Here is a 21,394-nt window from a genome sequence, read left to right as displayed (position 1 = left end):
GCATCTGTTGGGGGCCTACTATGCACCATCATTACCAACACTACTCCATGTCTGCCTCTCTGTTTGTTGGTGAGCAGCTGCTTGAGGTCTCAGGCTGAGTCTTCTGCTTCTGGCTCTGTGGTACCTCACATGATGCCTGCTTCCTGGTGGTAGCTCAGTAAGATTGGTGGAATGAAGAAAGGAATAAAGGGCTGATCCTGGAAGTGCAGCCTCTGGGCATGAGACGATACCTGCTTTTCTATCGCAGGGTATCTGGGTAGAGCAGAGTGGAGCACATCTTCCCTTAATCCCCCGCTTACCTTTGGAAAGGCTTTTGCTAGTTAGAAAGCTGTCAGGCATAGTTTCTACCAAAAGTTGGCACTTTGGGTTATCACTTGGGTCAAATGCTACCCAAATAATCCCTGCCAGCTTGGGTAAGAGATTTGGCTGCCATGGTCAATGACAAAAGGCACATTATTTATGTAGGCTTCTTCTGATCTGCAGATGGGAGTGAATCCAGGCAACAAAAGGAATCTGAACTTGGGCCACTTTTCTTGTTTCCCATTTGCAACCATTCCACAAACATTGCCCCCTTACCATGTGCAACGCCTGTGCCATATCCTGGCAAGAGGGCCAGGAATAAGAAGAGATGTGCCTTCCGGGAGCCCACTGTCCAGCAGGAGACAAACACTGATGGATGATGAGAATAGGGTTCTTAGACATAGTGGTGCTTCCTGACCCTGAGGCCCACGTTAGTCTGGTTTATGATTTTAAATTTCCAGAGTCAGAAATGTTTCTGTGCAATACATATTGCGTGTGGCTGACTTGTTTGGTCTTTTCAGACAGGTAGAGCTGGATACAAAAGTAATATAGATTTGACTGCTGGTTCCACTTGAGAGGTTCTGGCCTCAGAATTCAGTTGTAGGAGAACACATCATCATAGGCCAAGAGGAGAGAGCAGGGAGAGGGGCCCTCTGTTAGGAGCCGTGTCATTTCTTATATCTTATCTTCTGGTTACAAAGGTAATATGGTGCCTTTGGTGGGAGAAGGGTGGGGGAACTGAGTCATGCCACTTGACGGTGATTTTATTAAACAAGAGGCTACTAAATAGGGAAACAGTACTTGGGAAGAATGGGAGGGCTGACATTTTCTCCCTCCCCTGGACTCCTGTCAGAGCCACCTGGTCAGAGCCTGTGATTTCAGCCACCTGTCTTCTGCTTCCTAGATTAAGGGTGTCAACCTTCAGTCCATCAATCATTCCAATTTGGGCCCAGTTTTGTGAGTGTGAGGGGTTTCTGGAGAGAGAGTCAATGAAATTGCCAAACAATTCCAAGACCCCAAGGAAATGTTAAGCCCCTATTGTGTTGATTTAAACGGATTTTATCCATCACAGTGCACCAGCATTGAGAATATCTTATAGGCTGATGGAAATGGCCTGAAGGGGAGAACACTGATAATTCTGGAGAGAGGGAGAGAGGAGCTGTTCAGGAATAAAATCTCAAAGTCAGAGGCTGGCCTCCAGCACCCATGTGGTGGGTTTGGTCTCTGGGAAATGACATAAATAACGGAGAGAAGCGGCGCACACGGTACAAATGCAAGTGGGGCTGGGGCACGCACCACAGCAGGCGCAAAGGGCGAACGCTGGATCTCCTCTGCCCTGTCAGTACTCTGGAGGTCTAGTTGCTACTTGTGACCAAGTGTTTGATCAAGGTGTAAATTCCTCCCTAGAGGGGAGGGGAAGGATCACTGCACTTTCTTTAGCTTTTGAGTTACTCTTAACTCCGTGAAGAAAAGGGCAGGCTCTGCCCCTCCAAGTGTGGTCTGTGGCACTGCCACCAGTCAGAGAACTGCTTGTTATCCATTCACAACAGGAGCTGTCAGCTGTAACACTAAGCACATTGATTCAGCTGGCTTTCTTGTTAGGAGACTTCCTGGATGAAGGAAACTCTGCTGTGTTCCCTTACAACCTGAGGCTAGCTCTTGATCTCACCTCTGACTGCTACTCTAGACCTCAAAGGCGGCCCATCTCTGCTCAGTTTTGCCAGCCAAGAATCATGAATTCATGCAAAGGAAAGCTAAAAAGCATAAGCTGTGCTGTTTTTAAAATAGACCTTCCCATTAGACTTTTATACATAGATCATCAGATTTGGGGCTCACAAATTCTTTTTGTCTGCTGATAGATGGGCCAGGGAGGGTAGCAGTCAGTGAGGGTAAAATGGGAGAGAGGCACTGTGATCATAGGGTGGGGAGAGAGGTGGAGAGTTGGTTAGAAACCGCGGCAGTTGGGTGGGAGAATCTTACATTATTAAGATGAAATTTAAGAAGGAAACCCTAAGTCAGTGTCATAGCTCCCCCGTAAATGCACCTGGACTGATGGATGGTGACTAGAATAAACATCCCTACTCCAGCTGTTAGGACAGTCAGCACGTCCACATCTTCTATACTGTCGCAAAAGGCTGTGGCTCTGCAGTGGCTTCTTCAGGGTCTGTGTTTGATCACAAGTTTCTGGGACCTGACACCTCAAAGTACTTTTTGTTCTGGTTTTCTTAATGCAGCACTAAATGTACCCAGTTGTAAACATGCTGGGCCCCATTTTATATAATATGTACCTGAATTTTCATTTCCAAAAAGTGTCCAGACTCTTTGGAAAAACACAGTTGGTTTATAGACAGAGCTGTTGATCTTGACAGTCAGTCCCTTGCCCCTTTGGCTCTCTGTGCAGTATCTCCCCACCACCCTCTCCAACCGGGAGCTTCCCAGGGGTGTCGAGAGACCACAGGCACTCATTTAGCACCTGCCGTGCTGATGCCGGAAGAAGATATAAAATGTCCGGCACATACATATAGATTTTAAGTTACAATTGTGGGGATGTTGTACCCTCAAAATTGTTGCAAGACAGGAGGACCTGAACAAACAACCAGACAAAGCTGGATGACAGGCAGGGTGCAAGTTGGTGGACAAAGGAGACATCGCACATGTCAAGCACTGACTGGGTTCAAGGCTCTGGCTAGATAATGGGGTTAGGGAAGTTGGGGGACTGAATATGCAGCACAGTCATCATCCTTCAGGGCTTTTGGTTGGTAGAGCTGCAGACAAAGACCCCATGTTCAGCGATCAGTACATAAGAGATTCAGTGTCAGCATGAGGGAGTGCAGACAGCCAGGACTGGGAAGGTTTCGTCAAGGAGCATTTATCTGACCTTGAAGAAGGGTGAAGTTGAACAGATGGAGTTGGGGTTAGGCAGTTAGGATCGCAGAGACGTCAGGAGGTGGGGAGGAACCTGGTACTATTTTTGAAGGATGGGAAGGACTCCTCTCAGCCTAGAGGGTGAAAAGTGGGAGGGAAAGAAAGCAAAAGCTGAGATGGAAGAAGAAGCCTCTTGGCTTCTGTGAAGGACAGAGGGAGCCCTGGAACATCCTCTTCATTCCATACTCTTTTCTACTATAGAACCTGCCTTGACTGCCCCACACTAAACACCACCCCCACGACCAGGAGCCAGGGTCTCTGCCACGACGCTGTGCCTCACGGTGCCTGTGTCCCTGTAAGCCATTATCTACCCATCTATGTCCTCTACACTGAGAGTTCTTTGAAGACAGGGACTTGTCTCAGTCATCCTGCCACAAGGCATGGCCTTTGTAATACAGGCTGGACTTGCGAGGACTGGAGAACGTTGCTGGCCCATTTGAAGGCGCACAGAAATGGAAATGTGTGCAATGCCTGGGGACAGTGCTCTTTAAGTGGGGTGAATGGAGATTCTAAGGAAGGAGTCCATCAGCTCGTGAGGGTTTGGGATCCTCCCTCTGGGTACCGGGACAAGGTTGCCAAAATGCCTTCCTCTGCCCTGTAGACATTCTGCTTGGTTTGGTGCCACTCAGGACCGTGAAAGTGTGTGTGTGTGTGTATGCACGCGTGCGTGTGTGTGTGTGCGTGCACCTTCTCTCACACATAAAGGTGCACAACCACCCTGCTGTGCCCCTTTCCACCAGTGGACAGTATTGTTACCTCCCGTTTGGCTTTCCCACCCCACCTGGGTGCCATGGGTGTGGCAGGGACTCGGATTCGCCCCTATATGGTCCGTGTGGCGGGTCATTCATACATGCTCATAAACATCTGCCCTCGCCTGCTCTGTCCAGGGGTATTTTAGTGACGCCTGGAACACGTTTGACTCCCTCATCGTAATCGGCAGCATTATAGACGTGGCCCTCAGCGAAGCAGACGTGAGTATGCACCTGGCGTGGCCGCCACCTGTGTCCTCTCTCCTCTGTCTGTGCATACTCCGCTCCCTGCCCTGCAGTGGCATCACCTGGACAAGTCACAGATACCAGTCACTTGATCTGAAACTAGGATTTCCTAATGAGAGCTGTAGGCAAGACGCATTTCAGGGTAGAGCCTTATCCCAGGGCCTTTTGTAGACACAAATCACCTTTTGGAGGACAGGCCTTTTCGCAGCATTTACCCTGGTCACTAGTAGGCAAGGTAAGATAGGATGTCTCTAATTGTTTTCATTTGCTGTGTCAGAAGTGATACCCACAGTGGCGTATCTGTAACATGTTTATTTTAGGGGGATGTTTCAAGTAGCCGTGTGGCGCGATGCCAGAATGTTCCCCTTTTATAACACTGTCCTTTTCTTCTTTTTTCCTGTGGTGCTTCCTCTCCTCTGTGGCTTCTGAATGCTTGCCCTAACAGCACTATTTCACTGATGCATGGAACACTTTTGATGCCTTAATTGTTGTTGGTAGCGTCGTTGATATTGCTATAACTGAAGTGAATGTAAGTAGCAAACTTTGTGTCCTATATCGTGGTTGTTTTCATTAAGTCTGATGTAGAAGAGACTAGAGGCCCTGCCCTTAAATCTCCACACACTTTAGAAATCGAGACACAAATTTATTTTGAAAGACTAAGGATAATTTGTAGTTTCCTCTATCTCACCCCATCTCTATCTCCTTCCCCTGAAAAAGAGTGGGGAAGTCTATGTAGAATTGCCTTTTGGAACTAGAACAGTATTTCGAAAGATCTAATTAAAGTTATAAGGGCTGGGAGTTAATTGTGTGTCCGTGTGAATGTTGTCACTCACCAGTCGTGTGACCGTGGAAGTCATCCAGTGCTATGTGCCTCAGTCTTTCCAGCTGTACATGGAGTTACTGACGTGCACCCTCATCCCCACGATGGTTCTGTGAGGGCACAGGCGGGAGACCCCACAGCCAGCTATGCCCTGAGCGTGTGGCGGCTGCTGCCGGTGCCCTCACCTGTACCGTGTCTGCTCTGAGTCTGGTGACACTGGTGAACGTCCCACACCCAAAGGGTGATGCCAGCCAGCGGAAGGCTGCTTGGGCCAGGGAAAAGAGGGCCGAGGGTGAACCAGGGAGAGGGTGTCAGTCTGCCTTTGTTACATCCAGTAGATTCATTTGAGGGGGAACAAGTGCAGTAGTGGCATTGTAGATGGAGTGAACCGCTCTCCCTAGAAGCATTCTGAGCACCTCTCCCCCTGCAAAATTAAGCATGAGAAAGGGAGCCCCTCCTTCCGCCTGGCTACCCTTGGGTCTGACTCATGCTAGACCAGAAGGCCTCAGGCAGGCAGAAAGGGCCCTGTCTACCTGATCTGTTCCCAGTTCATCAGCAAGTCTTAGTGGGCGTCCAGTGTGTGTGCTCAGGCTGTGCAGAGCCTTTCGAGAGAGTGGGCGGAGCACGGGGAGGGACTGTTGTGTGGTATTGGCTTTTGCTCCACAATGTCCAGCCCACCTCCTGCCCCTGATGCTCTGCCTGGTGACATCTGCAGGATTGAGGGTTATAAGGTCCATCCTGGTGCCCAGACAGCCTGCATCACACAAGGACTGTGAAATCCCTGTATGCCACCTGTCTGGGGCCATGCTGATCCTGGCATGTGAATAGTTAAGACAGCCACCAGCCTGGCAATCCCAAGACCTGGCAGTTGAAGCCCTAGTTCCAAACTGACTTGGATTCTAGCTCCCTCACGGGCCAAGTGGGGTGAATAACATCTGCCCCCTTGCTGCAGATATGTTATAGTGATAAAATGATCTGAATATTTGGGAAAATGCTTGCTAAAAACCCCAAAGTTTTAGGGAGATACAAGTATTGTATTATTCTAAGTGTAGGTTATCCCTGTAATAAGTAAAACGGACTGTCAGACATGACTGTGCCCATGAGGGTGTGATTTAAGCCTTGCCACGCCACACTATGACAAGGCACTCAGATGGTATTTTGCTAGACCTAGGTATACACATGTTCCAGCTTCTAAAGCCCAGACATGTAAATTCTGCTTTATGTGAAATGTTCCATGTGTCAGCTATAAAATTGCCATTCATGATATGTAAATGATGCTTGGTTGTAAAATATGCTGGTGCTAATGGGAGAACAGCAGGTCCCTAACCGGGCTGCCCTGAGCTCTCTCCCAAGTTTATGGCTAGACATCTGCCAGCTTAATCATCTCACAACGCAAAGTGCTTACAATCTACTCGGAAGTATATTTACATGAAAATTCTGGAACATACCCTTCTGTGAGTCAGAGATGGCCTATAATGGAAGCGAAAATACAATAAACTAGCAGCTCGGCCGATCTCCCTGGACTGCTCAGCACTTCAAGTGCTTTGCAGGTGGTGGATGTAAACACTTAGCTTTCGGGCACCAGGATGTGGCCAAGGTCTGTCCACCTGGAGACACCCAGCTTTCTCACGCCTGACCTGCCTGCTGGCTGGCAGGGGTGTAGCACCCATGTGCTGAGGGACAGCACGCGCCCGGCTTCCTGGCTGCCTCACGTGTGCTGCAAGCTGGCCCTGCTCCTCCCGCTGCCCCTGTCCCCTGTGGCCCAGCTTTGCTCATCGGTGTCTCAGTGTTGCTGTGTTCACCTTGCACCAGTCAGGAAAGGGGCGGGTCTACGCTGAAGTTTCTAGTTAGCATTTGACATTGGGGTATCTGTGCAACACAGGCTTTCAGGGGGCCCCTTCTTGGCATGCAATTAAACTTTCAAAATCACATAGGCAGACACTCCCATAGTGTGCCTTCAGTCAGTGACCTTTTTCCTGGTCAGCTGTGGCCCAAGATCAGATATATTCCTCAGCCGTGGCAATGCCAGTTCCCTACCCCGGGCCAGCAGAACACCACCTTCAGAAATCTCAGTGTCTCCTTGCTGGGTCTTGGAACAGAGGGGATGCTCAAGGCCACCTTCACATTTGTTCCATCTTTCAACACACATTCACTGGGCATCCATCACTCACAGGCTCTGGGCTAGGCTGTGGGGAGGCACAAAGACAAAAAAGGACTGGGTATCCTTAACCTCTGGTGTAAATACATGACAGTGGGACTGTTGGTTCTGACACTCCACTCCCCTCCACATGTAGTTCCCCTGGGGAGCAGTGCACATCACATCCTCGGTGGCCTTGTCCCCTGAGCTGAGGGGTCAGCTGTCAGCTGGGCGTGAACACCTTCGGTTCATCGTTGGCTGGTTGTGGTTGCCATAAGTCATCATTGTTTGCAATGTTTAACCTGCTGTGCTCTCTTCCCCAAAATCTGTTGATCTTTCTTTTCTGTTGCCTAATTGATTTTCATGTTGGTTTTATTTTTAGAAAATTGTAGCGGCAAGTATATATAAGCATATATACGGTGAAGTCGTTAAAGCAAAGCACTTCTAAAGAATGCGTGCTTGTTTTTGGCCTCTCCACTTTTGGTTTTCACTGCGCTTCACAGGACGTGCTAAGGATTGGTTGCAATCATCTAAATTGTTCCCCATCCCATAGATTGTCGTCTCCGGCCTGGGGCCATCTTGGTCAGTCACACTTGGCTCTGTGACTTGCCAACATAGTCTTCCAGAATGAATGATCTGGCTGAGAAATGATTGAATTCAGCCTGCTTTTGTATTCTTTGCAAAAACGTTTTGGGTAGTCCTTTGCATGGTCCTGCCTGCGTGTGCACCAGCCTGCTTCATCCTACTGTACCCCTCCCACGTCCCCACACCCCGCTCAGTTCCTGGTTTGGCAGCACTCATGGACTTACCTCCATCACATTTGGTCCTAACCTCACCAGGCTGCTAAAATGTCACACTGTGACTGGTGGGCTCCCTCTTGCTCCGTCCGTCTTTGATGCCTGTTTGTTCCTTGAATGATGAAATGACCCAACAGCATATTGTCCCTAACCCAGGGATGGCTGTCACTGACATTTGTCTCTTCTCATTATCATTAGTGTCTGGGAGGCAAAACCACTTGTTTAGGAGCCACGTCTGCCTTATTATTACTTACTTTGAAGGAGCAGGTAAAAGGTCGTTAGGGAGCTCACTCTCAGAGACCCAGGAATAGTCCCTGCCTTTGAAGGTACGCTGTTTGGACCAGGTGGCTGACAGTCTCACTCGTCTTCTTTTTCTGACCCCACAGTAAGGTTGTGTAGTCCCCCATTTCATATGCGAACCCTTTCCCAGGAGCCAGCTCAGCTGGACACTGGGTTGTGGACACAGACCCAGCAACCCCAAATAAAGAAGCCCTCCTCCCAGAGGTGTTACCTGTGAGCTCAGAAATAGTCAGAGGGAAACTCCCCCAAAAGACTGGCTTCTCCTCAATGCCCCAGGTTACCTGGCCCAGCTGTTCTGGGATGCTGGTTTGCTTCCTATCTGAGTTAGAAAGCTGCATCCTCTCAGCTCTTCCAAGCACAGATAGAAATTAATACAGAAAATGAAATAGACTGATTTCATTGATTTCACTTGGGAACCTGAGGGTCTTTTTGACTTCCACAGTTGCAGGGGGCTGCGCCAGAGCCTATGTGGTAAGAGCCTGCTTGAGAGCCCTGTAGGAAGAGGCTCGAGGGAACGTCAGCAGAGCCCCAGGAATCTAAGGAGCTTTCTGGACCCTGACATGTAGTCCGGCCTCCTGAGGCTAAGGGGCTGTCTCCTGTAGGGTTCCCAGCTGAAGAATGTGACATCTTAGGGTGGAAAGGAACTGCCAAGTTAGTCTTGTCTAAGCCCTGAGGTGACACTGGAATTCCCCCTGTTGAAAACTGATTGGCAGCCCCTTGCGGCCGTGTTTGGAAAGCTACCTAGTGAAGAGTCCTTACCCAGTATGGTGTCCTCCGGGGCGTCCAGCATAGCGTAGCCCACTTGCATTCCAGCTCCACCAGTTCCCTTCATGTTCAAGCCTCCTCCATCCCTTGTAAGGAAGATGGGGATGGAGTCTAATCTCTCTCTCTGCATCCGTGTACTGTTCCCTCATCAACCCGAAAAGAACCTACTGTATAGCCACAGCAGCCTGAGTGGGCTTTTCTGCTGACCCCACTCTGTATGGCCGCTCGAGATCTAAAGGGCATTAGCTAGTATAGGCCACCTGTTAACTACTCGGGCCAGCTTTACCCTGGCCCAGGACTGGAGTTCTCAGCTCTGGCAGCACATTTGAATCACCAAGGAGCTTTTAAAATTCCCAACATGTAGGTCTGGCGCAGTGGCTCATGCCTGTAATCCCAGCACTTTGGGAAGCCGAGAGAGGCAGATCACCTGAGGTCAGGAGTTGGAGACCAGTCTGGCCAACATGGTGAAACCTCATCTCTACTGAAAATACAAAAAATTTGGCAGGCATGGTGGCGGGCGCCTGTTATCCCAGCTACCCAGGAGGCTGAGGCAGAAGAGTCGCTGATATCCTGTAGGCAGAGGTTGCAGTGAGCCAAGATCATGCCACTGCACTCCAGCCTGGGTGACAGAGGGAGACTCCATCTCAAAAAAAATAATAAAATAACAAAATAAAATTCCCAACGTGCAGACACCTCCCAGGTCCATTAAGTAAGAATCCCTGGGGTGGGACCTGGGCTTCAGAGATTTTGTTAAAGATCCCCAGGTGGTTTTAGTGTGCAGGCTGGCATGAGAGCTGGCCTGCCCTTTTCATTGGGCTGACATTTGTCATTTGGGCAAAGCCATCCTCAGGGTTCTTTAAATTTGTAAGACACTTTGGCAACTTGCACTGTCCCCCCGGGGCTGCCAGTCACATCCTCCCCTGAAGCAGCCCCCCATGCCCAGTGGTGCGTGGTGGGAGGGGAGGTGTCGCAGGCGCACTGGGGGTGCATGAAGCCTGGTGTGCTGTTTGCTGTTTCCTTCCTCCCTCCCTCGCATGTTGTGCTGCCCTCTCCCTTGACAAACTCTGTCTCCTCTTCCCTTTTTTTCTTTTAAACAAGAGAATATTCATGGTTTGAAGTTCGTAGTCCATAGGTTGTCACATTTCAAAGATATCAGTTGAAGAGATGTACACTTCGAAATTCAGTTCAGTTGCTGACTTTCACGAACCCTAAGGAAGGGGGCCGTGGATGGCCTATCAGACTTGAAGCAGAATAGGGAGAGGCACGCAGGAGGGTCTTAGGCCAGACTGTGGCCAGGAGCGTCTTCCCTGACCAACACGCCCCTTACTGTCTTGCAGGTCTGATACATAAGTCGTGCATGTTTCAGAAGGATAACTGTAGAGCCGTCTCTCTCGTGCACACTGCCTGGTCCCCTGAACACAGGCAAGCAGAGGTGCACATTCAGGCACACTTAGCACGCACACTCACACCCCACACTCCAGCCAGACAAGCAAGAGTGGAACCTTCCTGTGCACAGCCTTAGTGAGAATGATGTGGAAAATGATGAGAACTTTCAAAAATTAGTTTCTTCATTTGTTAAGGTCTGAAGTTGAAAGACATTGTCTGTCCCTTTAAGGAGCTGATATTTCTTTTGAGATGAACTAATGGAAGAGGGAAATAAAAATAGCGATCCTGGGTTTTTGATAAACCTGTGGCAGAGTTCCCATTCTGAGCATCCCAGGAAAAGCAAGGACCCCTTTTAAACTCTGTCAGAACCTGTTCCTCTCGGGTTCATGTTCACATTACTGAATTTCAGTTGTTCTGTGATGTGCTGAAACCCCTTATTTTCTGTGAACTTTGTAGAATTTCCCTTTGGTCTCAGGAGGTAGCCCTTGTTGCTAGAGAGGCTTCAGAACTGAGCTCTTCCTTTCCCCAGATCCCCAGGGAGGAGGCCCTCGAGAAGTGCGCACATCCAGACGTGTACACGTGTCCCTTAACTTTGCAGACACACTGTACAGAAAGCCTCCTTGAAGCCCCTAACCAGAAGAGCCTCATTTCTCTCTGTCGGCTCCTGGTGACACCACTGAGGGGAAAAGAGAGGCTGGCACATGCTGGCTGTGGTTCCGCTGACCGTTGCTGTGTAATGTAAAGATGCCTCCTGGTGCTGGCTGGAGTTTGCTTCCAACTCCTCTGTGTTCTCTCAGACACTTTCTGAATACTCAGGTAGTGCCAGGCACCATGCTGGGCACGGAGTGGAGTGAGGCAAGGCCCCTGCCCTCCCTGGGGTGGGGGTTGGGGGGCAGGTAAGCACAAGTCATTACAGATTCTGCATCCTGGGGCCGAGGGACAGGAGCGCAGCCAGACCCTGGAGGAGGTGGAGCTGCTGAACCTCAGGAGAGCTGGTCCGCCACTGTTTCTTCCAAAGACTCATAGGGACCTGCACTCCCTCTTGTGTGAAAGCTATCTGAACTGTGGGGCAGGCAGCGAGGGTTTCTGTAGGGAAGCCCGCCTCTCTCCTCCTCGCCCTGACTCACTCTGTTCAGCTTTTCAGCAGCCCCGCCAAAGAGGCTGTTGTCAGACATACACCACCCAGGTGTTTAGTCTCATAGGAACAGAGTGTGGTCCGGGGGGTTTGTGGCCCGCAGGCAGGCACCACTGTTTGCCCCTCTGCTAGAGACATTCTGTTCCTCGGGGCTAGGAGGCCTGCTGCAGAGTGGTTAGTTCCTGAGACCCACAGCCCTGACTAAGCCAAGAGAACTAGCCTCCTCGCGAGAAGCGGGGGCACACTCTGCATCTGTCTCTAGGGACAGTTGAGGTCTTGTGGCACTGCCTTTACTGGATGCCTGTCAGTCTGGGCACAGCATGTCCTCAAATGTGAATTAGAAAGTGGTACTGTGTCTGTGCCCATGTCCATGGCTGCCTGCCCTCAGGTCCACCTCCAAGGAGAGCCACTGGGATTTTCTCAGGGAGGGAGCAGGTGTGGTATCCAAAGACAGGAACCACACATTTTTTTAAAGGGGGAGATGCTCTCCGGAACCATTGACTCCTTCCTGGTTCATTAATCCATTTTCAATCTTTGATTTCTTAAAGCCAACTGAAAGTGAAAATGTCCCTGTCCCAACTGCTACACCTGGGGTAAGATCAGTGACTAGTCCCCAGGGGCTGGGCCTTTTCCTTGAGTTTATTTGACCATGTCGAGTTTTCCACTGGTTTTTCTGTATTCTCCATGATTGTCCTTCCAGAACAGTGTCTGCAGTGGTTTGCATTCATCATCAGTGTCCAGTACTCTTGACCAGCCCAGCGTTCTCCTCTAACACAGTAGAATACGTGGACATGCATGTGCTGTGTGGACGCAGTTTTCCAAGCTCTGTGTTGTTAGCATGTAACTCTTCCTTTCATATCATGCTTTTTAAGATGAAAAGGCCCTAGAATCACATCTTCAGTTCTTACCTCTGCCACCTTTGCATCTGTTGCTGTTTTTCTGAAAGTGTTGCATGTTCAACTTTCCATTGAGTTTGACCTCTCCATGATAACCCTTCAGAACTCTGAAGAGAGCAATAGAATCTCCATCACCTTTTTCCGTCTTTTCCGAGTGATGCGATTGGTGAAGCTTCTCAGCAGGGGGGAAGGCATCCGGACATTGCTGTGGACTTTTATTAAGTCCTTTCAGGTAAGAGCCATGCCAAGGACTTCTCTTTTTGTCTTTGAAGATCATATGTAAGTCAGTGATTGTCCCCATCCTAGAGGACCCAGGCTCCCCCTGTGTGGCCACTCTGTGGACCTAAGTCAATAGAAAACGTGGAACGCTGGAGAGATCCAAATCAGCATTTCTTGGGTCAATCACATGGGATTACTTGCCTAAAGGAAACAGAAAAGAAAGCAGGAAGGATCCGTAGCTGAAGATCTGTAGCATTTCCAAGACTGAGAGAGGTGTGGGGCCTGCAGCCCTGCTGTGCCCCCGGGATGTCTGGTGGTGGTGGTGAGTGCCAGATCCTAGCAGACTGCCTGGAAGCCCAACGGCTCTCTCTGACACCTTTTCCTCATAAGACTGCAACAGTGCTGTCTGTTGGCTGGTCTAGATACAAATCAGAAACCGCCACCTGGGCCAGCACACCATCACTGGGTTATCCTGCACCTGGAAGGGTCACAAAGTTTGGGATGTTTAGGCATACACCATGTCTCATTTGTCACCTCTGATTCTCCAGGCTGGTACAGCTCAGTCCTAGACTTTCCCAAGTAGAACCAGCTTTTCCCGTACCTGCAAGTACCCTGCCCCAGATATTCTAGCCTTCTGGACTGATTCCATTTGGAAGAGAAGGTGTGGGAAATATAGATTCTTATTAAAAGGTGGACCCATGTAGGGAATTTGTGGATATCTACAAACATTAGAAAGTGAATCCTGCATCTTCATTTTTTAAATTATTGGACTATTTTTCATTCAAAAGTTATAAATGTTTACAATAACAAATGAAGCTGTCCAAAGATATATAAAGAGAAAGTTCAAACTTGGCCCTCACCCACCCCTGGGGTAACCAGTGTTACCCTCCCAGTAAGCATTTGTCCCTAGTGGGTGGGATTTTCACGGGTAAAAGGGAGAAGGGACAGCAAGGGGGGTGGTGCAGGCACTCACAAGGGAAGTCACAGATGCTGCTGGGAAGAATGAGGTTGGAGGAAGGTAGAGTGGGGGCCTCAGGCAGGTGAGCCTTGGACTTGCTAAGGCAAAGAATCCTCGACAGTTATTATTCGTTTAAAGTACCAAAACTTGGGAACAAACTGCTATAAAAATAGATAATTCAGAGGTAATATTATCTCACTTTTTAAAGAAATTCTTAAAGATTCAATCTGCCACAGATAAGAAAGTCATGTTCCAGAGCAGCAGTTCATAAAAGCAGAGAAACTGCAAACAAAAATCTTAAATATTTGGCAATCTAGGAAGAAAATGCACGTAGGTATGTTGAGGAAGGCCTGAAACGAACCCTGCGGGACCCTGCTGAGTAGTCCCGCTGCAGGGAGGGCCGGGCTGGCAGGCACAGGTCAATAGCTGGCACAGATCTGAAGGTGGCTGAGCACCTGTGAGCCACTGACTTTCTGACAAGCGCTCTTGGATAGTAGAGAAAGCGAGTGCTTTAAGCGTGTGTTCCCAGAATTAAGCCTAACACTCTGGGCACCCTGTGCAGGTGGACGTGTTGGTCACATGTGATGAGGTAAGACAGCAGTTGACAAACATTCAGTGAAAGGACGGGGGCTCTGTCAGACACTTGTATTTGGTGTTTCTGAAGGGAGCCACACTTGGCGACCCCCCAGCTCACTCCTTTTCTTCCCTGGCCCAGCCCCCCAACTTAGCAGTTCTTTCAGAAGGTGTGCATCTTAAGAGAGGTATTTTGCATTCTACAGCCACAGCCAGAAAGTGGTTCTTCCCCTCTGACCCAGTAATTCCACTCCTAAGACTTCACCTTAAGGAAATACTTCAGCAGAAGCAAGGTGATTTTGCATAAAGATAGTCCTTTGCAACATTATAATACCACCCCCCAAAACATACCCACAAAAGAAAGTGGAAGTACTCTAAATGTCCAGTGTTCTGGAATGGTTTGATCAATTATAGTTTCACCCAAAAAAATCCAGTAATGAATTTAATAATTATGAGAGTTATGTGTCTGTGTTGAAAATGTTTAGGATTAGGCTACAGGATTAATGACCACGGAAAGCACATCCTGCCCGTAATATGGTAACACTGGGCGTGCATGTGGATGGTGTCTTCAGGACTAAAGTAGTTGGGCAGGGCTGGGATTTATACAGTTCTTCCTCACTGTCAATGTTCTTTCACGGTAACACATGGAATAGAAAGGAAGTATGTGGCCACTCATGGGTCTTCTCAGTCTGTGCCGGGCCATCCCGGGGACAGCCAGCTGGTGCTGAGCCAAGTGCCTTTTCTCTCCCAGGCGCTCCCGTATGTGGCCCTCCTCATAGCCATGCTGTTCTTCATCTATGCGGTCATTGGCATGCAGGTAAGCTCCAGTCATCTCTCCCTCAAGGGCCCTTTCACTGGGTAGCCCCAAATCTGTGGCGAGATGTACCCTGACCAAGTGAAGTAGAAGCGTTGTGATTTTTCAGCCAAATGCCTCTGCTGAAGCCATAGCAAGACAAGAAAGACAAGCTGCTTAGTAGAGAGCTCCAGGGGAGGCCCAGGCTCAGATGAATGTGGAGAGGTTAGAATGCACCAGGAAAAATTGCATGTCATGGCAGAAGAATTATGCTTTATCATAAGAAAGTGAAATTCACTTGAAACTAACATTTACAGATGCTAAGACTGAAGAGAGAAGCATGTGGCCCCTTGTGGGTCTTTTCAGTCTGTGCCAAGCCATTGCGGGGACAGAAGGCTGGTGCTGAGCCAAGTGCCTTTTGTGACCGTTGTTGTGCTTTAGTAGCTCACCTTTAAAAAGAGGCATGAAACTGGGCTCTTCTGTGACCCAAGCAGAGGGGCTGCACCCTGCTTCTCAGTTCCTCCTGGGCATGGGAAAGGGACTGGGCCTCCCTAACAGAGGAGCCCTAACATCAAGTGGGCGGTGGGATGGGTTGTGGGTGGAGGGAGGCAGCCTCTGAGAATGGAGGCAGTCGAAGAGCCCAGGTGGCTGTAGATCTCTGCTGGCAGGCTCCTTGCAGATTCTCCACGTGTGCAGGTGCTGTCTTTCAGGTAAAGGAGGGATGTAAGTGAGAAAGAAGTAAAGTGATTCTATGATTCTAGGGGCAGAGAAATGGTAGTGCTTTTTTTTTTTTTTTTTTTTTTTAATCCTGAAAGCATAGAAGCATTTGCAGATCTCTGGGAATCTTACCAGGAGTTATGAAACAAAAGTCAGCATACTTGAGCCTCTGTGATTCAGCAGCACGTGGTGCTGTGTGCCCTGGAAGGTCTTTTATCACATATGTTCTCATATAAAAAAGAACCATCTCAGAACTGCAAGCTGCATGGCACACACCACCCAAGGTTCACCCAGCAGGCGTTTGTAAGCATCTGCAGGCTTCTCTAGAATGTCAGTCTGCTTCCTAAATCTCACAAGTAAAACTGTTTAGTACCTTCCCATTGCCCTGAAGGTAAAGCCCACTCTTCTGCCCGGGGCTCACAACCCCTGCCTGTTGGCTCCTGCCCTTGTCTCCAGCCTGGTCTTTTATCTGTCTGCTCATCATACGTGTTATTTTCATTCCCTCGGTATCTGTGCTGTCACCCTGTTCCTATGCACATGGTGCTCCCTCCACCTGAAACACTCTTCACCTTTCTTATCGCCTGATGTATCTTTCAGTTCTGAGTTTACGTGTCACTTCCCCCTAGAGGCCTTCCCTGACCCAGCCCCCCAGCCTTGAGTAGATGAGCCTGTCTCATGCTTCCCTGTGTGTCTGGACCACCCCAGCCTCATCACTGGGGTTTGATGTTGCCTGGCTACCTTTGTGTCTCTCCCCCAGGGGAGATCCTCGAATGTGAGACCGTGCCCCTCTGGAGCACCGTGTTCCCAGTGTGTAACCTGCTGCCTGGCACATGGTTGTGCCTGGCAGATCTCTTTTGAATGAGTGAAGTGCCAGGTACCATGAGAAAACCCTAGTTGGTAAAGATCAAACCTGAGTTAGTTCTAAATTCACATATGGATTTTTTTTGCGTGACGAAATCTATTCTCTTTTTCCTGACAACTTCTCCACCTAGATGTTTGGGAAAGTTGCCATGAGAGATAACAACCAGATCAATAGGAACAATAACTTCCAGACGTTTCCCCAGGCGGTGCTGCTGCTCTTCAGGTGACTGCAACTGGCTTGGGCGGTGCTCCTGGGCAGGGGGGTCCGCTAGGTCTGGGTCCAGAGGGACAGAGGACACGGGTTATTAAAGCAGTGCCTTTCCCAGTTGATTGTGAAGGCTTTTTGTTTTTGTTTTGTATTCTTAAACACAGACCCTAGCATTTCAAACACAGGAATTTTGCTGGATTGTTAAAACTGCTGTGGTAATCCCGATTGTGGCTGGCATAAGGTTTATTCATTTGGGAGTTAGTAGGGCTACTTAGGCCACCTGAAAAATTGTAGGATGTATGTTTATGCATGGAGGCATGCACTTAAACACGACCAGGAAGACAGAAACTTAGCAAAAACGTCAAGGCCTTTTGCACAGCCAGTGGAGAACATCCTAAGATGTATGATTTCAAATTTTATGGGATTGCTTTTAACGTCAGTTAATTAACTTTGTAAAACAAGCTGCCCTCATAGTAAGAGAACTTTGTAGAGATCATGAAGTATTTCTAATGACTCTAGTGACTGACAAGTCATTTGCAAGTTAGGTGGTTTCCAACTCTGCCTTCAACAAAATTGAACAGAGACTTAAGGTGTTAAGTATTTTGGTCATTAAAAATAATCAATAGGCCAGGTGCGGTGGCTCACGCCTGTAATCCCAGCACTTTGGGAAGCTGAGGTGGGTGGATCACTTGAGCCCAGGAGTTCGAGACCAGCCCAGGCAACATGGCAAAACCCTGACTCTACTAAAAATACAAAAATTAGCCAGGTGTGGTGGCGACTGCCTGTAGTCCTAGCTACTGGGGAGGCTGAGCCCACGAGGTCGAGGCTGCAGTGAGCCAAGATCACACCACTGCACTCCAGCCTGGGCAAGACCAGAGCAAGACCCTGTCTCAAATAATAATAATAATAGTAATAATAATAATTAATTACTGTTAATTATACAAATGTTTAAAGTAGAGAAGACACAGAAACAAGCATCCATTTATATGCAGACAATTAGTGCACTTGCATCAGATGATGGCTGTAAATCCAAGGGAATTGCAGCAGGACCTCCAGTTACTGTGATAAGTCGCACGTGAAAATCAGTAAGAATTTCACATTTCCATTAATTCAAATTGGATTTTCTTCAAATGACTTAGGTTTTGCTCTAATTATGAGTTTTTCTCCCCTAAGATCTAAGCTTCAAATTCCTTCTTTCCCCCACTAAAGCCCCTTTGTTCTTCATCTGAAAAAGGTGTGCGACAGGTGAGGCCTGGCAGGAGATCATGCTGGCCTGTCTCCCAGGGAAGCTCTGTGACCCTGAGTCAGATTACAACCCCGGAGAGGAGTATACATGTGGCAGCAACTTTGCCATTGTCTATTTCATCAGTTTTTACATGCTCTGTGCATTTCTGGTAAGTGAGCAACATAGCTCCCCCTCTCAATTTACAGATGCTTATGTAGCATTCAGTGTTCAGACCAGTGGCCTTGCCCTGTCGCATCGCCTGAGGACAGTTGATGTGGATGAGCACTCTGGACTCCACTTGGCAGTGGAGGGCTTTTGTTTAACCAGGTGTGTGTCACTGCCGCCACCTTTGTAAGCAGAGATTTGGTGCTCGCTAATAAGCTTGGAGCAATTACCAATCACCTTAGCTTCTTAGGGTTCCTTTCTAAAATTTCAAAGCCAGTGCATGTGGTGGTGACTTAAGAGCGTGAATTATTTGGTGATAATGAAATTATAAAACTGCAATGTGTTTCAGAAGGCCTTCCTTCCCCAGGACTTAATTAAAGCCATTCCAGAAAGCTAGAATCACAGTCTTTTCTTAAACATTCTCCAAATAGAAAGTTTTTACAACTTATCTTGGAGACATGGGCTCCCATGTTTCAAGTCCATGTCATTAGAAAGCCCGTGCTCAGTTCTAACGCAATCCAGCTGCAGCTGAAGTTCTTCCCTTCCGATTTGCTTTTTCAGATCATCAATCTGTTTGTGGCTGTCATCATGGATAATTTTGACTATCTGACCCGGGACTGGTCTATTTTGGGGCCTCACCATTTAGATGAATTCAAAAGAATATGGTCAGAATATGACCCTGAGGCAAAGTAGGTTGAAAAAGATTTGATTTGGCATGTGTGGCTGGATTTTGGAATGTCAGCTGTGATTTTTGTGGAGTGGACTGAAAGTTTGGGCCAGCTGGTACTGTTCCTGGACCTTACATTGTATTTTACTTCCAGGGGAAGGATAAAACACCTTGATGTGGTCACTCTGCTTCGACGCATCCAGCCTCCCCTAGGATTTGGGAAGTTATGTCCACACAGAGTAGCATGCAAGGTGAGTGTCCTGTGTGCGTGTCCGATAGCCTCTCTTGTAGAAGCTTGCTTCATTCAACAAACACTTGTTAAGTGACACAGCCAGGCCTTCTGTCAGTTGCTAGAGATGCAGCGATGAATAATATGTGGTTCCTACCTCTGGGGAACTCTCAGATTTGTAACTCTTTGGACACCCTGTCAGGAACCATCAGAAGAGGAAGGGAATTCTGTAATTTATCATTGGGTAGATGGTAGGGAAGGCGACATTTCAATCAAGTCCAGAAGGAACACAGGAGTTTGTCAGAGGCAGGGAGGGCTCACAAAGAGTCAGGAGAATGCCTGGGTCACCCTTTGGCTAGGACATAAGAGGAAGTCAGAAGGCCCCAGGCACAAGCTGAGCCTTCTCTGTCCTGCTGAGGTCCAGGAGAATGGGGAGGAAACATGAATTTCAGGTTTGCATGTTAGGAAGTTGGTTGTTGGCAATGAAGAAGTAGACCTGAGGCAGGGGGACCAATCAGGAGAGCCCGAACGAAGGCACTAGAAGTGGGAAGAGAGAGGAGTGGTCGCTTGGAGATCCATTTAGGACGTAGAGCGGGGAGGACTTGGTGGCCTGGGTGAGGGGAAGGGGAGTGCTAGGAGAGCACATCTCCCAGCCTCGGCAGTGGGGGACACGGTGCTGTGTGTTCCCCATGTCCCCTCTGCTACAGAGCTTTGTGGCCACCACAGGAACTGGGGCCCCCTTCCTGACACACTAGGCTCTAGTCTCTCAGGGATGGATCCAGATCTCCCACTGCAACCCAGTTCTGTGCTTCCATGCCAGAGCACGCTCTCAGGAACCCTCAGTGAGACTTTTCCTTCCACAGAACTCACGATGTAGCACCTTACATTTGCTGTAGCAACAAAAAAGGATTTCCCTTTTTCAAGGAGAAATGCAAGTTTGCCTCTTGAAACTCTGCCTTCTAGAAATTCATCCAGTCTGCATAGCAACTAGTTCTTGCTCCTCATGGATCCAAGGAGATCCTGGGGTCAGGGGTTTTACCCCTCCAGGATGCTGAGCCAGCTCTAGACAGAAAACAAGGTAGCAGAACAGAGTCTAAAATATGTTTCAGACTCTCAAAGAAATCCCCTGAGCCAGACTCATGTTCCCTTCCCTGAAAATCCAGAAAGCCCTCTAGGCAAGTCCTTAGGGTCGTTGCCTCTCTTCAGGCCGGACTCTGGATATAGAAACAGAGCTTGACTTTTTCTTTTCCATACACTTCCCAGTACTGGCCTCTTTTCTGCTTTCCAGGAATCGTGTGGGATCCAGTTCACTGATGTCATCTTGTGTTTAAATTTCCAGACCCTTTCACATAAAGCTTTCAAATGTCCTTGAGGCACAGTCATCCATTTTGCTGACTCAGGAACTTGCCAGGAAAAGTGAACAAATGTCCAGGGTTTCCTGGCTGCCTGTGCTGGTTTTGGAGAGGGGGCCAGGGGTTGGTAGGAGGACTAGGAATTTGGGTGGGATGGACTATGCAGACACAAGATTCCAATTCATCAATATGGAAGAGAAAGAAAATCTTTTCTTTTGGAGCATGCTGTTAATGAAAAATAAGAAGTTTTTAAATATTAATCGGCATCACCATTAATTTAGTGCTTGCCATGTGCCTCACACAGAACTCTTTGTGTCCGTGAGTCCTTTAATCTTGCAAGTTCCCATCCATTGGGCACGTCATCTGCATTTACAGGTTGAAGTGACTGGGGCCCAGAGAGGGTGTACCTCACCCAAACCCCCTCCAACTCTCATTGCTGGTGTTAAAGGGATCAGGATATAGAAGGAGGAGTGGGGAGCATGGATCCTGCTCTGAAAAACCAAAGCCTGGGAGAAGCCACACAGACTCATGCAAAATGCCACAAGATGTACATGATGGTCTCACTAGGCAAGGTCTGAAGGACACTCCCTGAGTTGGGAGTAGTAATGGATCCTGTTGGTTGAGAACCTAAGTCCCAGGCCATGTGCCTGGCCCATTGTATTTTACTTCCTTTAACCCTCCCAACAGCTTTAAAAACATGCCTGGAGCCGGGCATGGTGGCTCACACCTGCAATCCCAACATTTTGGGAGGCCAAGCCAGGAGGATCCCTTGAGGCCAGAAGTTCAAGACCAACCTGGGCAACAAAGCGAGACCTCATCTCTAAAACAAAAAAACAAAACAAAAACAATGTGCCTGGAATGGAGGTCTGACCCTAAGACCTCCATTGAGATTAATGCAAAAAAAGGAGAAGACTGCTTGAACAGTGAAGTTTCATGGTTTAAAAAACAAAACACATCATCTGCGTGTTAGC

The 21,394-nt window shown here is 48.5% G+C and overlaps 1 protein-coding gene across 10 annotated transcripts in view; it reads left to right on the top strand.

Annotated features, from left to right (window-relative positions):
* CACNA1D (calcium voltage-gated channel subunit alpha1 D) overlaps positions 1–21,394 on the top strand; it is a 320,672-nt gene that overhangs the window by 266,107 nt on the left and 33,171 nt on the right. For 4 of the 10 annotated variants that reach the window (XM_058442361.1, XM_032161269.2, XM_032161275.2 and 1 more), the window contains 8 exons: positions 4,666–4,749; positions 12,109–12,153; positions 12,560–12,688; positions 14,958–15,023; positions 16,709–16,800; positions 18,020–18,179; positions 18,737–18,864; positions 18,997–19,093. In XM_058442361.1, the coding sequence (XP_058298344.1) occupies positions 4,666–4,749; positions 12,109–12,153; positions 12,560–12,688; positions 14,958–15,023; positions 16,709–16,800; positions 18,020–18,179; positions 18,737–18,864; positions 18,997–19,093 (801 nt within the window). Of the gene's footprint in view, positions 1–4,112; positions 4,197–4,665; positions 4,750–12,108; positions 12,154–12,559; positions 12,689–14,957; positions 15,024–16,708; positions 16,801–18,019; positions 18,180–18,736; positions 18,865–18,996; positions 19,094–21,394 lie in introns of all 10 variants that reach the window. The other 6 variants (XM_032161274.2, XM_032161273.2, XM_058442362.1 and 3 more) reach the window with 3 other exon arrangements.

Source organism: Hylobates moloch, unplaced genomic scaffold (genome assembly GCF_009828535.3).
Source record: "Hylobates moloch isolate HMO894 unplaced genomic scaffold, HMol_V3 SCAFFOLD_8, whole genome shotgun sequence".
Lineage (NCBI taxonomy): Eukaryota > Metazoa > Chordata > Mammalia > Primates > Hylobatidae > Hylobates > Hylobates moloch.
Note: the sequence above shows the minus strand (reverse complement) of the source record. Positions and strands in the feature narration are given on the sequence as shown.